Raw genomic sequence first — 26,388 nt, 5'->3', positions numbered from 1 at the left:
CTTTTCTTATCTCTGCGACTGCGATCTCCTGGGTGATGCAGATGCTGTTAGACAGTTGAATGAACATGCATACTCCATCCGTTTCCCTCCCACACATCCCCTCCATGTAGCCCCGGGCGCGAGCAACCCATGCTATGCTACTGATTATCACTACTGGCAGAGAGGTTGTTCTCCATTGTTGATTCCCTTTTTATATGTGCTAACCTCAGGAGAGAGCTAGGTATGATCTCAGAGCACTCAGCTCATGTGTAATGATAGCAAGTACATACCCAGTATGAATTCAAAGTGGCTGCCCCAGAAAACTTCCCGAGAATTTTCTGCAGCACACAGAAAACCATTCTCAATGTGCAAGGAAGGATTCCCTGACAGACAATTTGATGTCATGAATTGTAAAAAGCTAGCGGGGGGAGCACAAATGCAAATGAACAGCTGCTTCCATAAACAGAATGACGTGAGCCAAAACAACCGTTTTAATACAGAGGGGGAAATCTTGGAAGTTTGGGCGCCATAGCACATTATTTTATTTTCATTTTTAGAAGTGCAAAAATGGGGGTGAGAGGGGACAAGAGCAAACAATATACTGGTGCTACCTTACAAATTTATATTGGTTCTACTCTGATTTGACAGCCATAGTTTTACTCTCTCTTCCAAAAAAGAAAGCCTGAAAATCATAATTTGGCACGGGTGCTAAGCATTCTCTAGCAGATTGCTTCTTTCTTGTGGTTCCCGCCAGGGAAGGAATAGCAGTTAAACAAGTATGTCCCCGCATTATAAATGTGCATTGAGACAGAGAAGGAGAAAAACAAATAGACCCAAAGGGATGAAGAAACGCATGTCAACACAGTAAAACTGCGTCTGGAAAGGTCCCATTTTAGGAACATTGTTTACCATGAAATTTTACTTACTTGCCACACACTTTGACCTGGAATTCTTCATCCGCTGTGGTGACCAATTTCGGAAACTCAATCACAACTTCAAATTTAGGCAGCTCTGTAATGAGTCAGGAAGAGAGACGGAGAAGAAAGTGAGTGGATAAAAAGTTCCACATGCCGCAGCTGCATCACCAAAACTGAACACTGCTCCTTCTGCACTTTTAATTATTTTAATTATTTTATTTATATACCACTTCTCTGATAAATTGGCTTCTAAGTGATTTGAAAGTAACAAAATATCTTTTTTTAAAATCATACATAAATAAAACGTACAATAAACCAATTCCATCAAAATAGTAAAGCATGCATAGTTAAAACATAGAATAAAGCAAGCCCATTAAAAATCATAGCAATTAAAACAGTTAAGAGAGCAATTAAAACAGGCATGTCCAAAGTCTTTCAGGGACCTAATCTGGCCTGCTAGTCAGTTTAATCCAGCCCCTGTGGCAGTTTATTTCCTGAGGTGAAATCCTAAAAAATCCTAAAAAAAAAGCTCAACAACTTCAATCTTGGGTCGGCCCTCATGCATGTTCACTTCATCAAATCTGGCCCTCTTTGAAAAAAGTTTGGACACCCCTGAATTAAAACAATTAGATGAGGAAGTTCAATTTGAGAGGAATGCTTGTCTATACAGGTGTGTCTCTAAGAACCGGCAGAATACCAATACTGATGGGGTTTCTCGTATTTCAGCAGGGAAGGCAGTCCACAACAGTGGCATCACCAGTGAAAAAGCCCATTCCCATGCTACCACAAGCCAAAAATATCCAGGCCATGGAAAAGCTATCCATTTCCCATTTCCCAATCTTAAATGCCCACACTGGGCAGTGGAGGATAAGGGAGTTTTTCTAATATCCCAATCCAGAGTTGTTTAGGGCTTTATACGTAAACAATAGGATCTTAAAACTGGTTCAGTAGTTAATAGGCAGCAAGTGCAAATCCCTTAGCACTGGCGTGATATGTGCTAATAATTCACATTTCTGAATTCAAAGTCAGGAATCATTCCTAAGCTTTTGAAGGAGCATTTTAAAAAACCTCCTTCACCTGTGTCTGATGCTTACTCAACATTGCTCAGGACAAGTAAGTATAGGGCTCTGCACTGGGGTGCTTTCACGTGGTTCATACTAGGGGTTTACTCTGAAATTACTTTTTGTTCACTCACTTTTTTATGCGGCATTTACATGATCTGGTAACCAAATTATTTCACCCTTCGTTTTCCCTATGGCCCTTATGACTCTTTTGAGACCTCACAGAATCTGACTGTTTTTGGGAAGAAAGGAACAGCTATGTAAATTGTGTTTGCACTATTCTTTCATCTGTTGGAAGGGGTGTGGTTTCGCCATGTGGGGTGCTGTGGCACCCTGGGGTGCCTTGAATGATGGTCAGGGGTGCTGTGGGCAACACTGGCCTCTGTCCCTCTTTCCTTCCCACCCTCTCCTCTGATGCCTTCTTGCGTCTCTGCCTCCCAAAGGCTTGTGCGGCTGTTGTGCAGCCCTGGCTACAAGCTCCACAGGCAAATGGTGCTTCTGGGGCTGGCCAGGGGGTGCTGGTTACTAGGAGCTGAGGTGGCCTCCTAGTGAGTAAGCAAGCAAGCAAGCAAGGTGAGGAAGCCTAGTCAGCCAGTCCCCCTGCCCTTGCTTTTGGGAATGGGCAGACAATTCCCGGGCATCTGTGGGTCAGTGTGAGGAGGCACCTCTCTTTGAGGCGGGTGGGGGGCAGCTCAGAGACCAGGGGTGGCAGCACCAGAGGACTCCCAAGGAGAGGGGAGAGGAAAGGAGGCCGAGGGAACACTCCCCAAGGGAGGGTGTTCAAAAACGGGTGAGCGGCTGCCAGCTCTGCAGGCAAGGGGCGACATAACTGAGCTCCTGAGCCCCACAGGGGTGCTGCGGGAAGAATGTGGTTGGTCAAGGGAGCCATGGACTCAAAAACGTTGAAAACCTCTGCCCTGGGGCAATTCCTTTGGGAGAGTTTCCCAGAGCTTTGGAGAACATCACTAAGGTCAACTGACATCTGTCGCAAGTGGTGTGGGAATGGAGGAAAGTCTGCATCTCTGCATCAGTAGTTCACATCCTGGGTTCAGATTATAAACAGATGTTGGTGAAGGGAGCTTCTCCCTCCATCTCTCTGCCCATGTGGCAATGAGAGGAGAAACGGCAAGCAATGGCACTGAGTGATTTCAGTTTTACACCGCCATCTTTTGTGTGCCAACTCACATATAAGAATAACAGTTTTTAAGATGGAAGTCTAATTAAGGAGCTTGCCTTTCTCTGCAGGGCGAAGAGGTTCACTTTTTATTTAATAAAATAAAATTTAAAAATCCAAATATCTAAGGCAACTAGGATTCCTAGCCAGGACAGGTATGCTGTAAATTCAATCAATAACAAAAATACTGTATCCCTATCGCTACATATTATACCAAACAGAGTGAAAGGAAGGAATAATAATAATGTAATAGCCTGTATTCCTTTTCTTGTTAGCACATGCGTGAGCACACACACACACACACACACACACACACACACACTGCAACCAAAGTGGTCTCCCTTTGAAATCTCACCGTATTCTTCCACCATGAACTCTCTTCTTGTATCCTCACGTGCAAAAAATAAACTTCCAACTGCTATGATGTATCGTCCCATGACTGCTTCGGAGGCCAGAGGAAAAGACAGGTCCACAAAGCCATTTTGAGGCTTCACATCCACCCACTGGCCTATTCGGTTTTCATTAGGATCCTGGGCACAGGGATAAGACCAAAAAGACTGTGATGTTTGTGTGGTTTGTAACATCAGAAAAGCAGTCAAATACAACATTTCCTGTTTGCCCAGAGCGGACACACAGGGGAATGTTGCTCCAGCCAGGAGGACTTCCTGTCACACCTGGTCTGGAGCATCCTCTCCCTGTATGTGACCAGGTAGATGGGTGTGACCTTCTGAGACCCCATAAAAGGGCTGGTCACACAGCCATCTTTCTCTTGATGCTCTTCCTCTTGTACTATCTTAATACTTTTTGCTGTGTGCTGGCTCTCGGCCAGCAGCACATGGCTCATTCCTCACAAGAGGATGAACCCACACTTTTCTCTGTATCTGTAACTAAAAGCTAAAGCCTGCCTTCAGGATCACACTGTGGACTGAATATGAGTAAACCTTATCATTACTTTAAAAGAAGATAGTAATCGTCGTCATCGTTTTAAGAGGGAACAAAAGGGGATTTACCAGGAACAAATCCAATCCGGACAAACCAGACTGGATTGCTTAACTCAAGTGATTCTCACGAATCCAGTCCATTAGCTTCCTGCTATGTACATGGTAATGCTACAAGCTCACTAGCGTGAGTGAGGAAGGATAATATTAATCAATATATCCTCTTCTATTGTCCTCAACATTCCCACAGTTCATTCACTTGGCTGCAGTCATCAGCAATACTGAGGCTGTGCCCCAACAGAGCACTGTGCAAGTGGCCCACAAAAGTCGACATACCGTATTTATCCGTGTATAAGACGCCCCCATGTATAAGACGCCCCCTACTTTGGGGTACCACAAATTTAGAAAATGGGCATATGCACTATCCGTGTATAAGACGCCCCCACATTTTAACCTTATTTTAAAGTAAAAAAAACCCTAGTCTTATACACAGAAAAGTACGGTACTTCTGCTTTTTCAGTCAGCATCTTCCTTGATATTCTGCCGCTTGCCGTCTACGCCGGTGGATGGGGCTTGGGGGGGAAATATCCTAGCCGTGGGTTTGCTACCTTGCTTGTTTTTGCACCCGCAATCATTTCCCTTCCATTCCACTACTCTGTTGCTGCGATCTTTATCAGCTCCATTCCTTTACCCACCAGCTCCATTCCTTTACCCACCAGATCCCAATATCTGTAGCTATATGACGGACTGATAATTATTATTATCTGCTATTGCACCCACTTCTGAGTGTACCCACAACACTCCCTCCTCTGCGAAGGGGCAGAAAGCAAAACTCATGCAAAGGGGTTTTATCTCCTGGGATCTGTGAAGGAGTGAGAAGAGAGCAGTCACAGGGGGAAGATGCTGTTTAATATTGTTGCATAATACACTCTGCAAAAAAAAAAAAAAAGCAGCATGGAAGGGACAGTATTGCATACTGTATTTCACCGCCTAATGATCACATTTTTTGTGCTGATTTTTCCTTTGCAAACAAAGGGGTGTGTGCAACCATTACATGAGGAAAAACCTGGTGACCATGTAGGGTTGCCATATGTCTGGAATTTCCTGGACATAGCCTGGATTTGGCCGTTGGAAACAGTGCTGATGGAATTCAAGTGAGGTCCCAATCTAAGAAGAATTTAATCAACTTAAATTGATGGAATATGCGCAGCTTGCAGATTTAACATACAGAATAAGAGAACAAGAAGAATATACATTTAAAGAAGACTGGAAAGTGTTTACTGATTATTTGGGTGAAAGTTGAGTACATTTAAAAACACTGGTAGCATTAAGATAAATTCAGCAGTGTAAATATGTTTTGATGGTGTAACAATGGATTACTGAATGGTTTAGTTCATGTTAAAATATGCAGGGATGTATGGTGTGCAAAATGAACCACGGAAAGAGAAGAAGGGAAGTCATTAATTTAAGGTTGTCCAAATGATTATCTTGATATGCAAATTAGAAAAACTTAAGAAAAACTATTTTTTTAAAAAAGGAAACTGTGCTGAAATATCTGGGAAACATATGACAGCCCATGTCAGTAGTGTAGATTTTGGCAAATTTCCCTTAACAACAAAAAGCTTTGCCCAAACCAACTTTTGTGTCTAGATTTTCACCTTTTGAAATATGGCAACCCTACATGATGTGGTGAGAAAACAAGGTGCTCCATGCCCAGGGCTGGATTTAGGTTTGATGAGACCCTAAGCTATTGAAGGTAATGGGGCCCTTTATATGTCCAGCTGTCCTTTGTCAACAACAAATTGTTGCAGGTTTTTTTGTGTTGAATATATGCTATATGGTAATTTATGAACCTAATAGGTATCTAAAGCCATTTGCACATAACAAAATACATATTTTATCAAAGAACCTCCTGGGGTTTTCTTCCTTTAATTTTTTTTTTTTTTTTTTTTGAGCCCCCAATAGAGTGGAGCCCTAAGCTATAGCTTGTTTAGCTTATATGTAAATCCAGCACTGTCCGTACCTTAATGTATCCACCGTACAGTTTAGATCTCGTGGGAAGAGGCAAGTCTTGTGAGTCTCTTGTGCCTCACTCTCCCCTCTTGCTTGCCTGCCTGCCCACCTCCACCTGTTGCCTTCGGCCAGTAAGAGCATGCGCGGTGAAAGTAGCCCTGCAACTATTATGTGGGGACTACTCTGGGACACGGATGCCGCTGTGGGTTAAACCACAGAGCCTAGGACTTGCCAATCAGAACGTTGGCGGTTCGAATCCCCACGTCGGGGTGAGCTCCCGTTGCTCGGTCCCTACTCCTGCCAACCTAGCAGTTCAAAAGCACTTCAAAGTACAAGTAGATAAATAGGTTCCGCTCCAGCAGGAAGGAAAACGGCGTTCCCGTGTGCTGCTCTGGTTCGCCAGAAGCGGCTTAGTCATGCTGGCCACATGACCCGGAAGTGTACGCCGGCTCCCTCAGCCCTTTACTCTGGGACCATTTTTGGGGTCAGAAAAAGGAGGGAGTGACTATTACAGGGTGGTGACTTGGATGTGATTAAATACAGCACTTCTGCACAATTTGTTACTATAACAAATAATTCTCAGTCTCTCATATAGCTACAATTATTGGGATCTGTATATAAATTTTGTAATTTATGATTCAATCGCTCTCCCCTCCCCCCCCCCCGCCATCTTACATTTTACAGTATTGTGTAGATATGCAAAGAGGTCTCAAAAGCCATGGAGGTTGCACACTGGGTCAATATGCACGTGCGTGAAAGTGAAACGCCCCTTTCCACCCCCATTCCACCCCCGCCCCACCCTGTTCATGAAATCTTTTATGACATTTCCAAGTCACTTCTGGATTTGGCACTGTGCCCGTGTGCACGATTGTGCACCAATCAGTCATGCCTAAAACGGCAATTGCCTGTACTTACAATCAACTGTATCAAAGGGATCTGCAAAGAATGAAGGAGAGAGACAAGAGTCAGAAAGAGCACAAAATCAGCCTCATGAGGAAAAGAATAGCCTCCAGTTCCCGCAAAATTCTGCAAAGCCAGCAAAATAATTTAGATCAAGTGAACCTGCCTTGCGTAAACCAGTCGTTTCTGACCTGCTGCTCTCCATACATTTTGGACTACAATTCCCATCATCCCTAGCAAGGCCAGCCTACCCATGAGGCAAGGTGATTGCCTTGGGTGACAGAATCCACCAGGACAGCAGATCCCAATGTGGATCTTTCTTTCCCCCCATTGTTCCTGTTGTAGATCTCCCCTCACGCTTTCTTCCTTGGTAAGGAAGGAGGCGCCATTTTGGCCTCAGGTGCCATAATGTCTTGGACCAGAGAGGCAATGACAAGACCCTTCTGGTATGAATGTTTCTGCACAGACCTTGAATGGAAAGCCTTTGCTCCTTGTGATACCGGGAGTAATACTCACCGTTTCATCAATGGCCTTAAATTCTTCATCAAGCCTCACAATGCGAAACCTGACTAAAAAAAGCAAATGCATGCATGTTATTTGCTATTGAAAATAATTTTTTAAAGAGTAGATGTTCTTCTCTCTTAGGCTCTGTCTTATTTGAGTTTCATTCTCTACTTCATGTTGCTGTATATTTTTTTAAAAAAGAAAAGAAAACAGAAGTAGGTCTAATCTTTCGTTTCCCCTCCACTTCTGTTTTTCCTGCTATGTTATTTGCAACATAGATTTTGCTTATGCTAATTTAGCTTGTGTGAGCTTATGCTCCCCTGCAGATGATCAGGGTCTACTGTGGCTTAGCAGCTTAGCTTTTACAATGCTTATTGTAATAGTTTCACATCACCCCACCCCAAAAGATGAAACAGCTGCTTCAGTCACCTTCCTGGTTCTTCTGGCCACTCATGCAGACCCTCCAAGTGTCCCTATTTTCCAGGGACAGTCCCAGATTTACAGAAGCCATCCCTGTTTCTGATTTGATCCCAGAATGTCCTACTTTTCCTTAAGGTAAAGGTAAAGCGACCCCTGACCATTAGGTCCAGTCGTGACCGACTCTGGGGTTGCAGCGCTCATCTCGCTTTACAGGCTGAGGGAACTGGCATTTGTCCGCTCCGCAGTTTTTCCGGGTCATGTGACCAGCTTGACTAAGCCGCTTCTGGCGCAACGGAACACCAACATTGCACTTTTTGGCATGCTTTCGAACTGCTAGGTTGGCAGGAGCTGGGACCAAGCAACGGGAGCTCACCCCGTCACGGGGATTCGAACCGCCAACCTTTTGATCAGCAAGCCCTAGGCTCAGTGGTTTAGACCACAGCGCCACCCGCGTCCCTTTATCATGGAATAGGACATCCCTGTTTTCATCAGAGAAATGTTGGGGGGTATGGTCATGCCTACCTGTCTCTCCAGGCTTGTAAAAGGGCTTGTCTGGCTCTATAATATGCCTGACATAAGCGTCCTGAACCAGCACCTTCTTCCTTTCCTCAAAGATGCTGTCACCCGCTCGTATTATGACATGCACCCTGGCCAATTCTTCCTTCACAACATAAAGGAGGGGGGAAAAACTGTTTCAACAGCAGGAGGACTGAGGAGAGAAGCATATTTTGCAGCTGGAGAAGATACCGGAGCATCCATCCAAAATTGTGATCCTCTTCTCCCCAGGAAATAGGGAAACAAGATCAAAAATTCTTCCCTTTATTATCCACACACAAAAGCCTTCTTTGCTTCCCTCTCTGCCCAGACACACTGTGGTTTGCTCCTCCATCCTTGTCTCTGCCACCCCATTTCCTCCCCCCTCCGCCTCACTTTTCCCTCTTCCTCCCGAGTTGTTCATACAGTCTCTCCCTCTTCTGTTACGCGAATCCTTCCAGTGATCAGAATGAAGGAATGGTTGGAAGCAGCAGCAAAGACTTACGGGTGATTGATGTTCTTCCATTGGCTTCTTCCTGGGAACAAAGGCTGGGACCTAAAGAGAAAGAAACTGATTGGTGGACGAAAAAGAGGGGAGAAAAGTAAAATTCACACAGAACTTCACCTGTGCCATAGAATCATAGAATTGTAGAGTTGGCAGGGACACCAAGGGTCATCTAGTCCAGCCCCCTGCAATGCAGGAATCACAACTATTGAACGTTAATCATATTATCACAATCAAATTCAAAAATGCACCTAAATAAAATTCTAATACAGTGGTACCTCGGGTTACATACGCTTCAGGTTACACATGCTTCAGGTTACAGACTCTGCTAACCCAGAAATAGTGCTTCAGGTTAAGAACTTTGCTTCAGGATAAGAACAGAAATCGTGCTCCGGCAGCACAGCGGCAGCAGGAGGCCCCATTAGCTAAAATGGTGCTTCAGGTTAAGAACAGTTTCAGGTTAAGTACGGACCTCCGGAATGAATTAAGTACTTAACCCGAGGTACCACTGTACATTACTTGGCAGCGTTGGTTTTATTTTTAAAGGTACGCCCAGCTATTTTTGACCTCAGAACACGTTCAGATTGGTCCACAATAAATACATCCACATGAAACAGGCTTGTAAACAGGAACTTGCCTATTTGCCTGGAAGTGGTTCTGAGGATGTGTAACAATTACCATTTACTCTGGCTCCAACGTGCTCTCGCCACTAGTGTTTGAAACCGAGTACACATGGCGTGAGCAGCAATCCATCTGAACCCTGTAATTCCTGAGAAATACTGCTGGTTGGTTTGCTTTCCCTCGAACCCGCTTCCATCCAGTTTAAAAAACATAAGCGACAGCTAAGCTGAGGGGTGTAGATTTTCAACATCCATTTTGAATGCAGAAATAGATGATGACTTCACTGCATCGGAATTCACAGGCAGCTAGTCAGAGCTTTTTCCGTCCTTTCTCTTTCAGGCTATGGGTGTTTGCCCCAAACAACTTACACTGATATTTTATTTATTGAATTTATATCCCATCCTTCCTCCTGAAACAGCAAACATGTCCACATTTTTAAAGCATCCTATAACAGCTGGAACATTCTAACAGCCGTTGCAGTTAAAGACATGTAAAACAAACATCTGTGTGGGCAGATGAGCTCATAACAATTATCTTGGGTTCAAAGCATTTGCGACCTTACTTGCAATAATAGGATAATATTCGGGGGGGGGGGGAGATCAGCTGTTTTGGCTAGAAAATGGGGACAGGAAAGTGCTTGGATGAATGCAAGCTGTCACTCCCAGTACGTTTCTGAGCCCAATTCAAAGTTTTGGTGCCAACCTTTAAAGCCCTAAACAACCTCAGCCCAGTATACCTGAAGGAGTGTCTCCACCCCCATCATTCAGCCCGGACGCTGAGCTCCAGCACCAAGGGCCTTCTGGTGGTTCCCTTACTGCGAGAAGTGAGGTTACAGGGAATCAGGCAGAGGGCCTTCTCGGTAGTGGCGCCCACCCTGTGGAACGCCCTCCCATCAGATGTCAAGGAAATAAACAACTATCTGACTTTTAGAAGACATCTGAAGGCAACCCTGTATCGGGAAATTTTTAATGTCTAATGTTTTACAATTTTTTATGTGTTGTAAGCTGCCCAGAGTGGCTGGACAGGGTATACATAATAAAATTATTATTATTATTATTATTATTATTATTATTATTATTATTATATTGCTGGACCTTCGACCGGACACTGATATGACTATTTCCACAGATAAACTGTTGCCCCTGCAATATTATCTGTCACCTACCCTGCCCCCCACTTCTTGCCATAGGTTTACATGGGTTGGGCTGGGGCAACTCGCCATACGATCATGGCACCAACTCACGTGGTGTGTTGTCCTAAGCCTTAGGAGGGGTTCACTGCAGCGATGGCAATCTCTACCATAGCTAGTGTGCTGCCTTGTTCCGTCCTTCACTGTGACCCGCTGCCCTTATCTAGCTAAGAAGCGAGAGCATCTTCTACTGAGTGGCTTGCAACGGATGAAACTTGCCTGGAAGCTGATGCATTCGTGGGTCCCTGGCTTCTCCACATCCTTCTCCAGCAGGGTGTGGTTCTGCAACGTCATCTCTAACGTCACTGTCAGGTGGCCCGTCTCTGGCAGGGACATCAGTTGCACACAAAACTTTTCTGTATTGGGATGGCGGATGATTGCTGGGAAGGCCACCAGATAGCGGCTGCGAGAGAAAAGAGAGGGGGACATCCTATGAGCTGTAAGGTCTTTCCTGACAGTTTTGGAGAAATTGTACTTTAGCAGTTGTTGCAAAGTTGCTCTGTGGGATCCAGACAATTTTAATTAAGTTATTTTATTTTTTAAAAAAATTATTAGTTTTACATTAATTTATACATAACATGGGTGGCACTGTGGGTTAAACCACAGAGCTTAGGACTTGCCGATCAGAAGATCGGCGGTTCGAATCCCCGCGACAGGGTGAGCTCCCGTTGCTCGGTCCCTGCTTCTGTCAACTTAGCAGTTCGAAAGCACGTCAAAGTGCAAGTAGATAAATAGGTACCACTCCGGCGGGAAGGTAAATAGCATTTCCGTGCGCTGCTCTGGTTTGGCAAAAGTGGCTTAGTCCTGCTGGCCACATGACCCAGAAGCTGTACGCCGGCTCCCTTGGCCAGTAAAGCGAGATGAGCGCTGCAACCCCAGAGTCAGCCACGACTGGACCTAATGGTCAGGGGTCTCTTTACCTTTATACATAATAACTTTAACCATTTCAAATCATAAAAAGAAAAGGTTCTTTCGAACCTTCAGACCTCTTCCCTTCCCTCCATGGGTTCCATTTCTCCCCAAAAATATTCTTTTTCTTTTACCGTTATCCATCTGTTATATAATCATGGATACCAAAGTTCATTTCACATTACAAGTCTCATTGTATCCCTGGCAAGATTTTGATTAAGTTATAGTCCCTTATCGGGGGCGGGGGGGGACATTACTCAGTAATTGCTAAGGCCTTTGGCCAAACAATAAACTGAAGCAAACAAACAAAACAACCTAAAATAAAAACTTTTTTTGTAATTGGGTGAGGGATGCAATCCTCCTGGGCAGCTGCAGGGTGTGGCAGATAAATTAGAATTATAGAATTGGAATTAGAGTTGGAAGAATTAGAGCTGGAAGGGACCCTGATGATCATCTAGACCAGGGGTAGTCAACCTTTTTATACCTACTGCCTACTAATCCATCTTTCTTGATGGTAAAATTTCCTTACCGCCCACCAGCCTCAATGGAAGGAAGATTCAGCTTGTGCCGTAGAGAACCCCCTACCGCCCACCTAGAATCCTGAAACACCCACTAGTGGGCAGTAGGGACCAGGCTAACAACCCCTGATCTAGACTAACTCCCCAAAATGCAGGAATACGCAGCTGCCCCACACAGGGATCAAACCTGCAACCCTGGTGTTATCAGCATCATGCCCTAACCACCTGAGCTATCCAGGCTCAGCTTAAAGGTTAGGCATGAGGGAAAGTCACAAAATTGGGGCAGGAGATTAGTTTAGATTATGTATGGTGTGGGGAAAGTTTTCTCCTAGAACCCAACAGAGCTGAATGTTGCAAGAAATAACTCCCCACAGCATACAGTTAAGCTATAGAATTAGCTCCAGCAACAAGCAGACTTCTATGTCATTCAGTGGAAATTGTTTCTGAGTAAACGTGCATAAAACAGAGCTGCATGCCTGGGAGCAGAATACCTGGAGGTTCTCCATTCAAAGCAATTCAACAAGTCAATTTAAACCCGGTGCCTGAAAGTGCTCTAAAATCTGCCTCTGTGAGGAAGATAACCTGAGCCAATGCGACCCACATATGAAAGGGAGTTCAGCATTGTCACTCTTTGCCCCATGTGCCCATCTGCATTCTTTCTTTCTATTTAGTTTTTTATTTATACTTTTCAAATTTATGCATCTCATTAACTTTACAATCCATTTAACATTTCAAAATTTGGCTTCCCTCCCCCCTCTTTCTGCGGTTCCTTAAATTTATTATTTCATATCTTCTGCATATCCAAATTCATTTAAGTTACTCCTTTAATTGTCTGCTATAAATATATACTCTCGTGAAACTGCAGGTTATTACAGTAACACTGCTAATGTTTTTATCTGTTTACAATTTATCTGCAAATATTCAATAAACCATTTCCATTCTTTTATAAAGAGTTTGTTATCTTGATTTCTTATTCTTCAGGTAAGTTTTGCCATTTCCTCATATTCCTTAAGTTTTTGTGCCCGTCTGCACTCCTATTCCACTATGAAACTGGCTGAGCAAAGAGAAATGGAAAATTAAAATCTTACGGGTCCGATATGACTGGAGCTGTGAGTGAGAGTACAGTCAAGGCACAGAGAAGTGGGGCTGCCCCCATGGCTGAGCTGTGATGGGCAGCACAGGCTGGTTCTCCAGACACCCAGCACTGGAGATGCAGAGATCTAAATACCCTCCTAGTGATCCCTTCGTGGGTCCACCCCTGTATTTACTGTATTTACTTTGCTAAGTAATCAACGTCCTCTCCAATGTCTATGATGACAAGGCAGCATCATGCAGCTAATACAGCCGATAATTTCTTGTCAATAGGGCATTGCGAAAAATTTGGTGCAGTTTGACTTTGAGATGCATCTGAATTGAGCAATGCAAAGGGCAGCATGCAGAGAGACTCATGGAATATCTGTGACACGGATACGCCATTTACCTTCCTGCTGCTGCAGCAGCACCTATTTATCTACTCGCACTAGCGTGCTTTCGAACTGCTAGGTTGGCAGGAGCTGGGACAGAGCAACAGGAGCTCACCCCATCACGGGGATTTGAACCGCTGACCTTCCAACTGGCAAGCCCAAGAGGCTCAGTGGTTTAGACCACCACACCACCCACTTGCTAGAATACGGCAAAAATAGTGTTGGAGCAGAACAAACAATGTACAGTATTTGACGAGAAGAGAAGAAGAAGAGTTTGGACTTGATATCCCGCTTTATCACTACCCGAAGGAGTCTCAAAGTGGCTCACAATCTCCTTCCCTTCCTCCCTCACAACAAACACTCTGTGAGGTGAGTGAGGCTGGGAGACTTCAGAGAAGTGTGACTAGCCCAAGGTCACCCAGCAGCTGCATGTGGAAGAGCGGAGACGCGAACCCGGTTCACCAGATTACGAGACTACCACTCTTAACCACCACACCACCCTGGCAAGGAGCAACCCCCCCCCCAAGCCCTTATTTAGAACCAAGAGAGAGGGTGTCTGTACAGTTAAACTGGGCTGTTGTAGTTCAAGGGACATAGAGATTTTTCCCTGTGTGACATGCTTTCCTGAGAACTACCAGTCTCAGAGTTCCTTATGCAAAGGAGGAGGGAGGGGGAAAGCGTCACGAATGCAGATTCCAGGGACAATGGAAGCCAGTGCTGCTGGAAGGACTTACAGGATAGATAGATAGATAGATAGATAGATAGAGATAGATAGATAGATAGATAGATAGATAGATAGATAGATAGATGGATAGATTCTATTTTCAGTTATGTGTACATAAGGATGTGCTGTTTTGAGGAACAACAGAAAAGCCACCAGTAGTTATTTCAGATATAGCATATTTACTTGAGTCTAATGCACACCTTTTTTTCCAAATTAGGCTATGAAAAATCGGGTGAACATTAGATTTGATGGTGCATTAGACTTGAGTAAATATAGGACTTGCATCTGAATAAACATGGCTGGGATTGCGCATTGCTGTCCTTCTGGAAATATGTTATGTCCTTTCAACTCCAGAATGTAAGGGAACATCTGCCTGAAAACTACCTACCGTACTTTTCCAAGTATAAGACTAGGTTTTTTCCAATAAAGATCATGCTAAAAAGTGGGGGTTGTCTTATACATGGGGCGCATTATATACGGAAAAGTACGGTACATTTCCGGTTTGGGAATCAAAATCAAGGGATAAAAATGTTGGAGTGCAGGAAAATCCAGCACTTGACATAGCTGTGCATTTCATCCCACAAAAATCAGCAGTAACATCAGGCTCGTTTACTCTCAGCCTGCTGTTTATGGAAGTTTATATAATGATCCGGGATCTATGTGACTGTATGTCTTGGAACAGATTTAGAAATGTGAACTTTATACTTGCTGAGAAGGTCAGTTAAACATAGCTGGAAAGTACAGTGGGTCAGTGACTCCCAGTTACTATATCAAGATTGGCATCAAGGTGAAGCCTTCAGGTTCAATCCCCCACAGATGTTTCAAAAAGCTTTGATAAAGTCCCTCACAGCAGGCTCCTATAGAAACATTAGCATTTATAGACTGAGGGCCAGTCTTCTGACAGACAGGAAGCTGGTTGGGGATCCAGAAAGAGATGGTCGGAAGAGTTAAAATGGAACAAACGGTAGTGTTCCAAGCAGGGGTACCAACTTGAATAAAACATTCAGTGGAGCCAGGAAATCCCTGCCCTGCATAATCAATCACAGGTGCACACCACTTGAATGGCAATTCCCATCAACTTTTTTGTGGGGGAAGCCCCTTCAAATATTTTATTGGGTGGGAGCAAAGGGACCTTGGCCCCCTAGGAGTCAGCTCCTATGGTTCCAAGGAAATAAAGATAGTCAGAAGGCAGAACGGGGAATAGGGATTGAGCCTGGGCTGGATGGGGGTCACACTGCAGACACAGGTTTGCAGTTTAGGTGTGCTCCTAGATAACCAGGTCTCTGTGGTGGCCAGGAGGGCATTTGCACAGTTATAAAGCTAGTGTGGCAACTGCGCCCCTTCCTTGAGATGTCTGATTTGGCCGCAGTAAAACACACTTTAATTGCATCCCATTTGGAGTACAGCGGTACCTCGGTTTTCAAACATCTTGGAAGCCGAGAGCTTCTGAATGCCGAAACCTGGAAGTAAATGCTTCGGTTTTCAAACATTTTGGAAGTCAAACAGTCTTTTGGAATGGATTACAGTGGTACCTTGGTTTACAACCGTAATCCATTCCGGAGGTCCGGTTGTAAACCAAAACAGGTTGTAACCCAAGGCGCACTTTCGCCAGTGGGGCCTCCCCCCCAAAAAATGGGTTGTAATCCAAAAAAAGGGACACACACTTCCGGGATTGACGTGGTTGTAATCCAAAACAGTTGTAATCCAAAACGGTTGCAAACCAAGGTACTACTGTGCAAGATTCCAGGTGCATACCCGGGATTCTTGTTTCCTTTTGAAAATGAGGCACAACAGAGACTGTGGTGTCATTATGGCATATGGTTTATTTACACATATAGACAACGTGAGCCTATGATGGAGGGGCTCCAAGAGGGTCTTGTTTCTCTCATAGTTGCAGCCTTGGATTCAAACAGGAATCAAACATTGTGCTCCGCTTCTCTGGCTTTCCAGCTTGCAGGGTTTTTTGTTGTCGCATCCAGCTGCTAGCTCACATAACCCATAACCCTCTAAGGCCTAGTTCTTCACATTGCTCTCTGACTCTCTCTCTCTCTATAGGTCACATCACTGATTCCCTAAACTCTTGCTTTATCTGTTGATCCCTTGACCCTTTGTTCTCTTAATGGCTCCATCTTCCAGGTGATTAATGGCTCCATCTCCCAGGTGATTACCATAACATAGGAAGGTTGTTGTTTGTTGTTGTTGTTTAGTCATGTCCAACTCTTCATGACCCCATGTACCAGAGCACACCAGGCACTCCTATCTTCCACTGCCTCCTGCAGTTTGGTCAAACTCAAATTAGTAGCTTCGAGAACACTGTCCAACCATCTCATCCTCTGTCATCCCCTTCTCCTTGTGCCCTCCATCTTTCCCAACATCAGGGTCTTTTCCAGGGAGTCTTCTCTTCTCATGAGGTGGCCAAAGTATTGGAGCCTCAGCTTCAGGAACTCTCCTTCCAAATAGGAAGGTAGCCTGACTTCCGCTTTTACCACAGCTGCAACAGTGTGAGCTCTGACTGCAGTAAGCAGGTCAGGGCGTACACTAGTACTGTGAGGGGCAACGTTTGGCTAAACGACCCCTGAAAAGGCTTGGAAGGAAGCTCAAGTCAAAGGAACTTTGGCAGTGTCTTTTTGGAGTCCCGGCACCCCTCGCCAAAAGAAAAAAACGGCTGAGGTGGGGGGGAATCCAGGCACAGAGAAGAACATCAAACAGACCGGTGAAAAGCCTCACATCACTGAAGCAGCGACAAGATGGTAAAATCTCTATTTCTATATTAAAATAAACGTAAAGTGGTAGCAGCAGCAATAAAACCTAAAAGGAAATAAGACAAGGGGGGGGGACTCAGGGGGGGGGGAAATCCCTCACGGAGCGAGTAAACCCAAAACAAGATAAAGAGTAAAAGTAGCGGAGAAGTAATGCTACCACAAAAGTAAAGGGAAGTCAGAAGAACAGAAAAAATATGGAGAGAGTGTGAAGAAATCACTCAGATTGCAATTAAACTATTTGAAAGGCACACTATCTGAAACGGACTTACTACAAAGTGCAAAGCGGTGCAGGCTGCCTATTGTTGGAGCTGGGTGGAGTAAAGCAGCTGCTTTGAAACTGAATGTCCTTGAAGGAAAGATAAGGACAAAGGAATAAGGGATGCTGTGGGGGAAAGGAGGGGAATTTAACAGATAAGATAAGATGGCGTCGAGGATCTGAAGACGCTGAGTAATCATCAAGAAGGAGGAAGAAGGAGGAAGTGACGAAGACAAAATAGTGAAAGAGAGGATTAAAGGAGGGCAGAAGCTGGCAAGCTGAGTAAATAAGAACACAGTGACACCCAGTGGACAAAGTAGGAAAAGCAGTAATAAAGGAAAATTGAAACAATAGAAGGACATCTGGTGGTTGAAAAAGAGAACGCAAAATGTCTCATGCAATTAAAAAACAAACAACTGGAACTGGAAGTCAACAGCAACAATTAAGAAGAAACTCAGGCCTTGAAGAAATGATTTGAGGGAGCTTATTATTAGTTTGAAACTGGACGTGGGAGGATTGAGAAGAGAGTTGGAAGAAAAAATCAATACAATTGATGGGAAATTAGAAAAATTAGAAAACACAATAAAAAATGAAAAAGAAAATGAAGAAATAAAGGAAAAATTAACAGAAGTCTTAGAAGGAATGAAGGAGACAGATAAGAAAGTACAAGAAATTAAGAATAAAAATCAACAAATGGAAGAGATGGTGAAGAAAATTAGCAAAGAACAAAGGGAACAAAGAAAAGAAATGGACAAATCGAAAAAGGAGATGGAGGAACAAAAAGCAATCCAGGAAGCTACTGGGGATGCGCTAGCAATGATACAGATGCAGATTAAAGAGAAGACTTTGAGATTCAGAAATTTTCCAGAAGAGGAGAAGGAGGATATTTGGAAGAAGATGACTGAAACTTTAGCAAAGTGGCTACATTTACAGGAAAAAGACATAATAGAACAGAGAAAATCTTCAGCGTGAACTCAAGGAAAGCAAAAATGAACAAATGGCCGGCAGACTGCATCATTGTATTCACATCGAATTGGATGAAAGATAAGATCTTCCAAGCAAAGAGTAAGAACAAATTAACCATAGAGGGAAAGGAAATAAAAATTTTACGGGAGGTCCCATCCAGGCTGATAAAAAAGAGACAGCAATTCCAATTTCTAACAAAAGCACTAAAGGCCAAATCAATATCCTTCAGATGGGAATACTCAGTGGGGATTTCCTTCAACTTTAAAGGAAAAAGAAGACGATTTGAGACATTTGAGGAAGCAGATATGTTTTGGAGGAAGTATCAAGGAGAATTAGGAGGAGGGAAAAGCGAAGTAAGAAATGAGGAAGGAAGAAAGGGAGAGCTATCGGATGAGGCAGAAGAAGAAGAAAGAGCTCAGCAAAGGGTGGAAAGATAAAGAACTACGCCAGTGGTAAATAATCAGACCAATAACTATTACAAAACCCTTCTCCTTTACCACTGCAGATAATTTAAACTCTTTCCACTAACTTTATAATTTTTTAACTAATAATGAATGAAATTTAAATTGTTATCTTGGAACGTAAATAGTTTAAATAATAGGAGGAAGAGGCAGAAAATAGAACGTATCTTAGAGAGGCAGAAGTGGGACCTTGCTTGTTTACAAGAAACCCACACTAAGCATAAAAGACTATTAGTAAAACCAAAGCTAGGGGAAGAATTCATCGCATCTGATGTAAGAAAAAAGGGGGGTTGTAATGTATGTTAAAAGCAAATATGAACCAGAATTGTTATATGAAGATAAAGAGGGGAGGATTGTAATAGTCAAAATATCACTAGAGGGGGAACCAATTGTGGTAGCAGGAATCTATGGATCAAATAAAAGAAAATCAGAATTCTATGTTAAAGTAAGATCATTATTAATGGAATATATAGATATGAGAATTATTGTGTTAGGGGATTTAAATGGAGTAATGGAACCAGAATTGGATAGATCGCAGAAGAAGAAGGGGGGAAATGAAGGGAAGCTGCCAAAAAGCTTTGTGGAAATGGTAAAGATTTTTGATTTAGTGGATATATGGAGATATAAATATCCTGTCGAAAAGGAGTTCACATATTTCTCAGAACCAAAAAATTCGTATAGTCGAATCGACAGTATATGGATTACTAAGGATATGACAATTGAAGCAGAGAATGCCGAAATATTACCAAAAACACTTACAGATCACAATCCAGTATCATTAACTCTTAAAGGAAAAGAGGAGAAAGGGGAAAAAAGGTGGAGAATGAATGTTTTCTTATTAAAAAACCAAAAAGTAATACAAGGAGCCAGAAAGTTGATGAAGGAATATTTTGAAAACAATTGGAGGAAAGGGACAGATGTTAAAACAGTGTGGGATGCTGGGAAGGCAGTTGTTAGGGGATATTTCATACAACAAAACTCAATAGCATATAAGAATAAAGAAAAAAAGAAAAGGGAGCTTTTAGAAGAAATTAAAAGGAAGGAAAAATTGGCCTATGCAAGCAAAAATAAAGAGAGATTAAATCAAGAAATTAAGACTTCCGGGGTGGCGCCATCGGTAATGGCGGACTCCCTCTGATCTGGAGGGACCAGCTCCACGGGAAACGGGTCTTTTCCGCTACGGTGAAGCGGGGACCCATTCAAAAATCACAGGCGGATGAAGCCTGTGACCATGGGACTCGGCGGGCACCTTTAGCGCCCCCCCAACCCGCAAAGGAACCCACTAACGGGCTCCGGAGCGAAGAGGGGGAAGTGGCGCGGTGCTGAGAGTCAACTGCTTCTTCCGTGGAGTGAAGCCGCACAGCCGTTGCCGGAGAGCGCTGCCTTTTTCCTGGGACAATTTGGCTTTTAAAACAATCACCTGTGAGTACTTAAATTTCGGACAATTGGACTTTAAATAAGGATTTGTGAGCTGAAAGGAAAATTGGACTTAAAAGTTTATTTTAATTTGGCACTGAAATGGGAAGGTCTAAACAGGAAGTCAGCCTTCCGTTTCTTTGTAGATAGATTAAAGCAAAGACATGGCAAACTAGAGTTCTGAAAATCATTTGTAAAGGATCAACTTTCATCATTTTAAATTGTTGAACCCCCTTCGGAAGCAGGAGAAGAGGGGGGATTTTTTTCGGACTGTTTAAACCTGCAGAAGTGAGTGTAAAGCAAAGTAACTTTCCACCGTCTTGATCCTGGAGCGGGGTGTCAGGACTGACGTTTTTTGAAGCTCATTGACTAGAGACAAACGTTTCTGACAGATAGCTAAAAGAAGAGAAACATAGTGACTCCATTGTTCCCCTTCGCATCTTAAAGGAACAAATATTGACAAAATATCTGAAAAAGGAAACTTTGTTGTTAGATCTGTTTTTAAAAGAAAAGAACAAACAGAAGTTCTTCCCCTAGAGGGAGCCTGTGAAACTGTAACCAATTCTGAATCGGGGAGCTTGCAGCTGTCACAGATTACGATCGTGGGAATAGACTTCTGACCTTGCAGGACAATGTATTCAGAAGCTCTGTTGTGTGTTTTCTGTAAAACAAGTGCCCTACTGGAACAGCTACATGAGAAGATGGATTTTATGACTGATGCGATCAGAAATTTTGGACAGGCAGTGGGAAATTATATAGAGCTCACCCAGGAATCAGATCAGGAGTGTGCCCTGACAGAACAGATGAAGGAAGAGGATGTTTCTGAATCTTGGGCGCCAGAGATGGAGGGAGCTGTGGCCCAGCAGGAACACGAATTCTTGGATTTGACAAATGAACTTGGTAAAAGCCAGATTTGGAAAGATAAAGTTTGGTTTGGTTTGGAAATGGGGGGTTGGATAGACCCCCCTATGCAGGGAGGTTTGGACTTTCAAAGTCTGGCAATGGGCCGTGAGATGTTTGGGGTTGTGGGGGCTCTTAATTTTGGAGGGACTTTGAAACATGTTCTTAAATACCACATGGAGCTTAGTCTGGACTATGGAAAAGGGGCTGATTTGTCGAGATGGGTCAAAAGCATTGTCAAGCTGGAGTTCCCAAGAGTGAAAGGAGCAGGAGATAAAGGAAAATACAGCTATAAATATGAAGAAGAGCTGCGGAAGGAACATGGAAGGGACTTAAGGGCCTCGGACATAAGATTGCCAGGTTAATGCGCTAGATTGATGAGATAGAAAGGACTGACAAAACCCGGGACCAGGAGGAAGAAACGCTGGATGAAGATTGGATTGTTTCTTTTTTGTTACTTTTTTATTAGGATTGTTTTATAAAATTGATGAATGTTAGAAAAATGTTGGAACGAAATTATTTGGCTTTAGCAAAAATGTTTAAAGAATTATGTAAGAATATTATGGTTATGAGAAATTGGTAAAAATAAGATTTAAGTTTTAAGCTTTAAGGTTTTTATAGTAAGATAAGATTAAAATAGAGTAAGGTAAAGTAATGACAGAATATTATGAAGTATGGAAAGGATTTGCTGTGACAATTAATAACCAGGATACAAAAAAAGGGAGGAGGAGGAGGAGGTCAAAGAAAGAAGGTAATGACAGTTAAGGATTTGAGAATATTGGATTTGTTTTTAAATGTTTGTGGTATATTTTTATTTTTTGAGCGTGTTGTGCTATTTTTTATTTTGATTTTTATTAATCTGTATTGTTTGACTGTGGTTTGTTTTTTCTTTGTTTTTTCTTTCTCTTTTTCTTCTTTGTTTTCTTTTGTAATTCAAAAATTTTCAATAAATATCATTTTAAAAAAAATTAAATTACTGAGAGTAGAATATAATAAAATTATAGAACAGGAGGTAGAACAACAAATCAAATTTTGGAAATATAAAAATTTTGAATGGGCAAATAAACCAGGCAAGATCATTGCCTGGCAATTAAAGAAACAAAGAAATGAAAAATTAATAAAAAAAATAAAAGTAGAAGAGAGGACAATAAGGGATATGACAGAAATTAAAAAAGAATTTGAAAAATATTACAAAAAAATTATATCAAAAAGATGAAGTGCCAATAGAAGAAATAGAGGAATATATAAAGAGAAATAAATTAATAGAGATAGCAGAAGACCATAAATTATTAAATGAACCAATATCAACCGTAGAAATTAAGGAATCAATTCAAAAATTAAAAATAGGGAAACCCCCAGATCCAGATGGCATACCAGCAGAATACTACAAAGAAATGTTAAATGAATTAATCAACTCACTAAAAGAAGTAATAAAGGAAGCAGTAGAGAAGGGGAATATTCCAGACTCTTGGACTCAAGCGTATATAACGCTCCTGCCAAAACAAGGTACGGATTTGGAATCTGTCTCAAATTATAGACCCATTTCATTGTTAAATTCGGATTATAAAATTTATGCAGGATTATTGGCTAACAGGTTGAAAAAAATTATAGGAAAAATAGTACATAAAAATCAGGCTGGATTTGTGGAAGGTAGACAAATAAAGGATAATATTAGAAATATAATAGACATAATGGAATATCTACAAGTAAGAAGAGATAAACAAGCAGCCCTGATTTCAATCGATGCGGAGAAGGCTTTCGATAAAATCTCATGGGAATTTATGAAAAAACTATTAAAAGAATTGTGTCTAGGTGAAAAATTTCAAAAAGGTATAAATGCAATATATAACCAACAGAAAGCAAAAAATATTATTAATGGAGAATTTGGAGATGAAATCAACATCTTTAAAGGTACAAGACAAGGATGCCCCCTATCCCCAATGTTATTTATAATAGTATTAAAGGTTCTATTAAAGAAAATAAGGCAGGACAACCAAAAAAGAGGAATAGCAGTTGGTGAAAAAAGATATAAGTTAAGAGCCTTTGCAGATGATGTTATGATCACAACAAAAAATCCACTACAATGTACACCTAGAATATTGGAATGCATAAATGAATATGGCAGAATAGCAGGATTCAAATTAAACTATGGGAAAACCAAAATATTAGTGAAAAATATGGAAGAAAAAGATAAAGTGAAATTACAAGAAATTACAGGATTGGAAATTAAAAAGAAAATAAGGTATCTTGGAATAAATTTAACAACACTATAGATTTAAGTAATGAGAACTATAGGTAAACATGGAATGAAATAAAAAATGATTTACAAGTATGGGGGAAATTAAATCTTTCCTTACTAGGGAAAATATTGGTAATAAAGATGAACATATTACCAAGGATGATGTTTTTATTTCAAGGTATCCCAATACTAGGAGGAGATAAATGTTTTAATAATTGGAAAAGAGATTTGGCTAAATTCGTATGGTCAGGGGAAAAGCCAAGAATAAAACACAAAATAATGATAGATAAGAAGGAGAGAGGAGGACTTGGTCTCCCTGACATGGAGTTATATCATGATGCAGTGGGTCTGACCTGGCTAAAAGAATGGATCAAATTAGATGACTCGGATGTATTGGATTTAGAGGGAGTAGAGACGAGATTTGGATGGCATGCCTATCTAATAGATGAAAAAGTCAAAGTACATAAAGGCTTCCTAGGGCATATAGTCAGAAAGTCTATATATAAAATATGGGAGAAATATAAAAGACTCCTAGAACCGAAAACTCCCTGGTGGGCATCGCCGGCAGAAACTGTCGCAGTGAAAAAATTAAATATGAAAGAAAATTGGGCTACCTATAAAATTGTATTAAAGGAAGAAAACAGAGAATTGGAATTAAAGGATTATACAGAAATTAAAGCTCATATTAGTGATTGGTTCCAATATATTCAAATTAAGTATAGATTAGCGAAAGACAAAAAATTAGGATTTGAAAAAGAAATATCAAAATTTGATAAATACGTAATACAAGAAAAATAAAAATATATATCTAAATTGTATAATCTGATTTTAGAGTGGGAAACAAAGGATGAATTGGTTAAAGCATCAATGATTAAATGGGCGCAAGATATTGGGGAAAATATTATGTTTGAACAATGGGAAAAATTGTGGAAAGAAGATATGAAATTCACTATGTGTTATATATTGAAAGAAAATTACCTCAAAATACAACATAGATGGTATTTAACACCTGAAAGAATAGCAGAAATGAATAAAAATTGTAGCGATGTCTGCTGCCGATGCAACACTGGAAAAGGTACTATGATACATACCGTATTTTTTGCACCATAACACTCACTTTTTTCCTCCTAAAAAGTAAGGGGAAATGTCTGTGCGTGTTATGGAGGGAATGCCTATGGGTGGCATGCCTACGGATTTTCTCCTCTAAAAACTACGTGCGTGTTATGGTCAGGTGCGTGTTATAGAGCGAAAAATACGGTATATGGTGGAATTGTTTAAACATTTTGGGAAACAATATATAACGAAATGAAAAAAATGTTCAGATATTCATTTAGGAAAACACCAGAAGGTTTTCTGTTGGGAATAGTACCAGGAAGCCTAAAGGAAGAAGACAAGACCTTATATTTATACGCAACAGTAGCCGCAAGGCTATTGATTGCAAAAAATTGGAAAAGTGGTATTGTACTGACAAAAATAGAGTGGCTTGCCAAATTATTGGAGTACTACAATATATCCAAAACAATGGGAGAAATTGGAAGGATCTCAAAAGAGAAGATAGATAGGGACTGGAAGGTGTTTAAAAGATACTTGCAAAACCATATCGAAAAATCAGAACTCCTATTAGAATAAACAAGTTCCATTTCAAATACTGAAATACTAAATAAGATATATATACTAAATAAAATACTAAATATACTAAATAAAATACTAAAATACTAAAAATACTAAATAACAATGTGTAATAGACAAAGAAGTATGAAATTAGGTTAAAGGTGTGTGAATTAGGTTAAAGGTGTGTGAAATAAAGTAATAGAAGTGGAAAGAAATTGCAATTGAGTAGATTGGAAGTCTAACACAAAGGTGGGGTGAGGGTGGTGGATGGTGATGGGAGAAGGAATTATTTGTGGGATTGAGTATAAGTATGTTTGAACACTTTTAAGGATTGTATGAAATGTATGTTTGTATGCTTGTATATTTGTAATATATGTGTATTAATGATGAATTATTTTAACAATAAAAACTTATTGTAAAATAAATAAATAAATAAATAAATAGGAAGGTAGCCTGACTTAAATAGCTTTGTTTAGATTTTAGCACCGGCTGGATCCAGGGATCCACAAACTCATAACATTATGGTAGGGTGAAACAAGCCACAATCTTGATGTGATGGCCTGGGATTCCGAGTCTGAGAGTGAACCGGAGGAATCCCAGCCGGCACAGGAGTCCCCGCCTCCAGGGCCGGCTGAACTGGGGCAAGGCCTAGATGCTGAGGAGCCTGCACCTGTGCCAGATCCTCAGGGGCAGGCACCAGGTGAGACCATTCTGGCCCCAGAGGTGCTGGAGGACTCAGTGGCTACAGGTGAGCCTCCCCCGGGGCCCAGTAACCCTTCGGCCTCTCCTGAACTGCAGAGGCTTAGGGCAGAGAGGCGAAGGGAACTGGTCTCTCCCAGGAGGAGTGCTCGCCTTAAGGCCAAGAGAGGCGGGGCTCCTGGGGGCCGGGACCGCCCCCGGCCTTAGAAGAAGATAAAGGTCAGGCAGCCCGGTCCCAGGTTGCAGGAGCAACGTCGTTGTGGAGTACCTGCTTTACCCAGACCTAGATCTGCACTCCCAGTGTGCCTGTTCCACACCCGGCTTCCTGCTCCTGACTCTCCGGTGTTCCTGTTCCTCGCCCAGCTGCCCGCTGCTGACCCACCAGTGTTCCTGTTCCCCGCCTGGCTCCCTGCTTCTGCTCTACCAGTGTTCCTGTTACCCGCCTGGCTTCCTGCTGCTGCCCTACCAGCGTTCCTGCTCCCCCGCCCGGCTCCCTGTTTCGGACCTCGCGTCTCATCTAGTGATTGTCTACCCTGCTAGTGACTCTGGACTGAACTTCGGCTACGGTATTAGTACCTTCCCCCCCCGGGACCAGCACACTTGAGTTCAGACTAAGGCTGTGTACACATGTCTGTTTACTCCAGCTAGCCCTGGTGCCTGGAGCCGATGTCAGCTACAATCCATCGCTATCCTGCAGTTCCTTGAGAAC

The 26,388-nt window shown here is 42.1% G+C and overlaps 1 protein-coding gene across 4 annotated transcripts in view; it reads right to left on the bottom strand.

Moving 5' to 3' along the window:
• The window catches only part of LOC308466682 (alpha-2-macroglobulin-like protein 1), a 106,516-nt gene that overhangs the window by 51,798 nt on the left and 28,330 nt on the right, over positions 1 to 26,388 (bottom strand). For 3 of the 4 annotated variants that reach the window (XM_080987700.1, XM_080987697.1, XM_080987698.1), the window contains exons 3-9: positions 10,975 to 11,158; positions 8,946 to 8,996; positions 8,429 to 8,567; positions 7,499 to 7,551; positions 6,998 to 7,018; positions 3,487 to 3,661; positions 906 to 990 (exon numbers count right to left, since the gene is read on the bottom strand). In XM_080987700.1, the coding sequence (XP_080843826.1) occupies positions 906 to 990; positions 3,487 to 3,661; positions 6,998 to 7,018; positions 7,499 to 7,551; positions 8,429 to 8,567; positions 8,946 to 8,996; positions 10,975 to 11,158 (708 nt within the window). Of the gene's footprint in view, positions 1 to 905; positions 991 to 3,486; positions 3,662 to 6,997; positions 7,019 to 7,498; positions 7,552 to 8,428; positions 8,568 to 8,945; positions 8,997 to 10,974; positions 11,159 to 13,270; positions 13,423 to 26,388 lie in introns of those variants that run through there. The other variant, XM_080987699.1, reaches the window with a different exon arrangement.

The sequence above is a fragment of the Podarcis pityusensis genome, assembly GCF_964106645.2.
Source record: "Podarcis pityusensis genome assembly, chromosome: 17".
Classification (NCBI taxonomy): domain Eukaryota; kingdom Metazoa; phylum Chordata; class Lepidosauria; order Squamata; family Lacertidae; genus Podarcis; species Podarcis pityusensis.
Note: the sequence above shows the minus strand (reverse complement) of the source record. Positions and strands in the feature narration are given on the sequence as shown.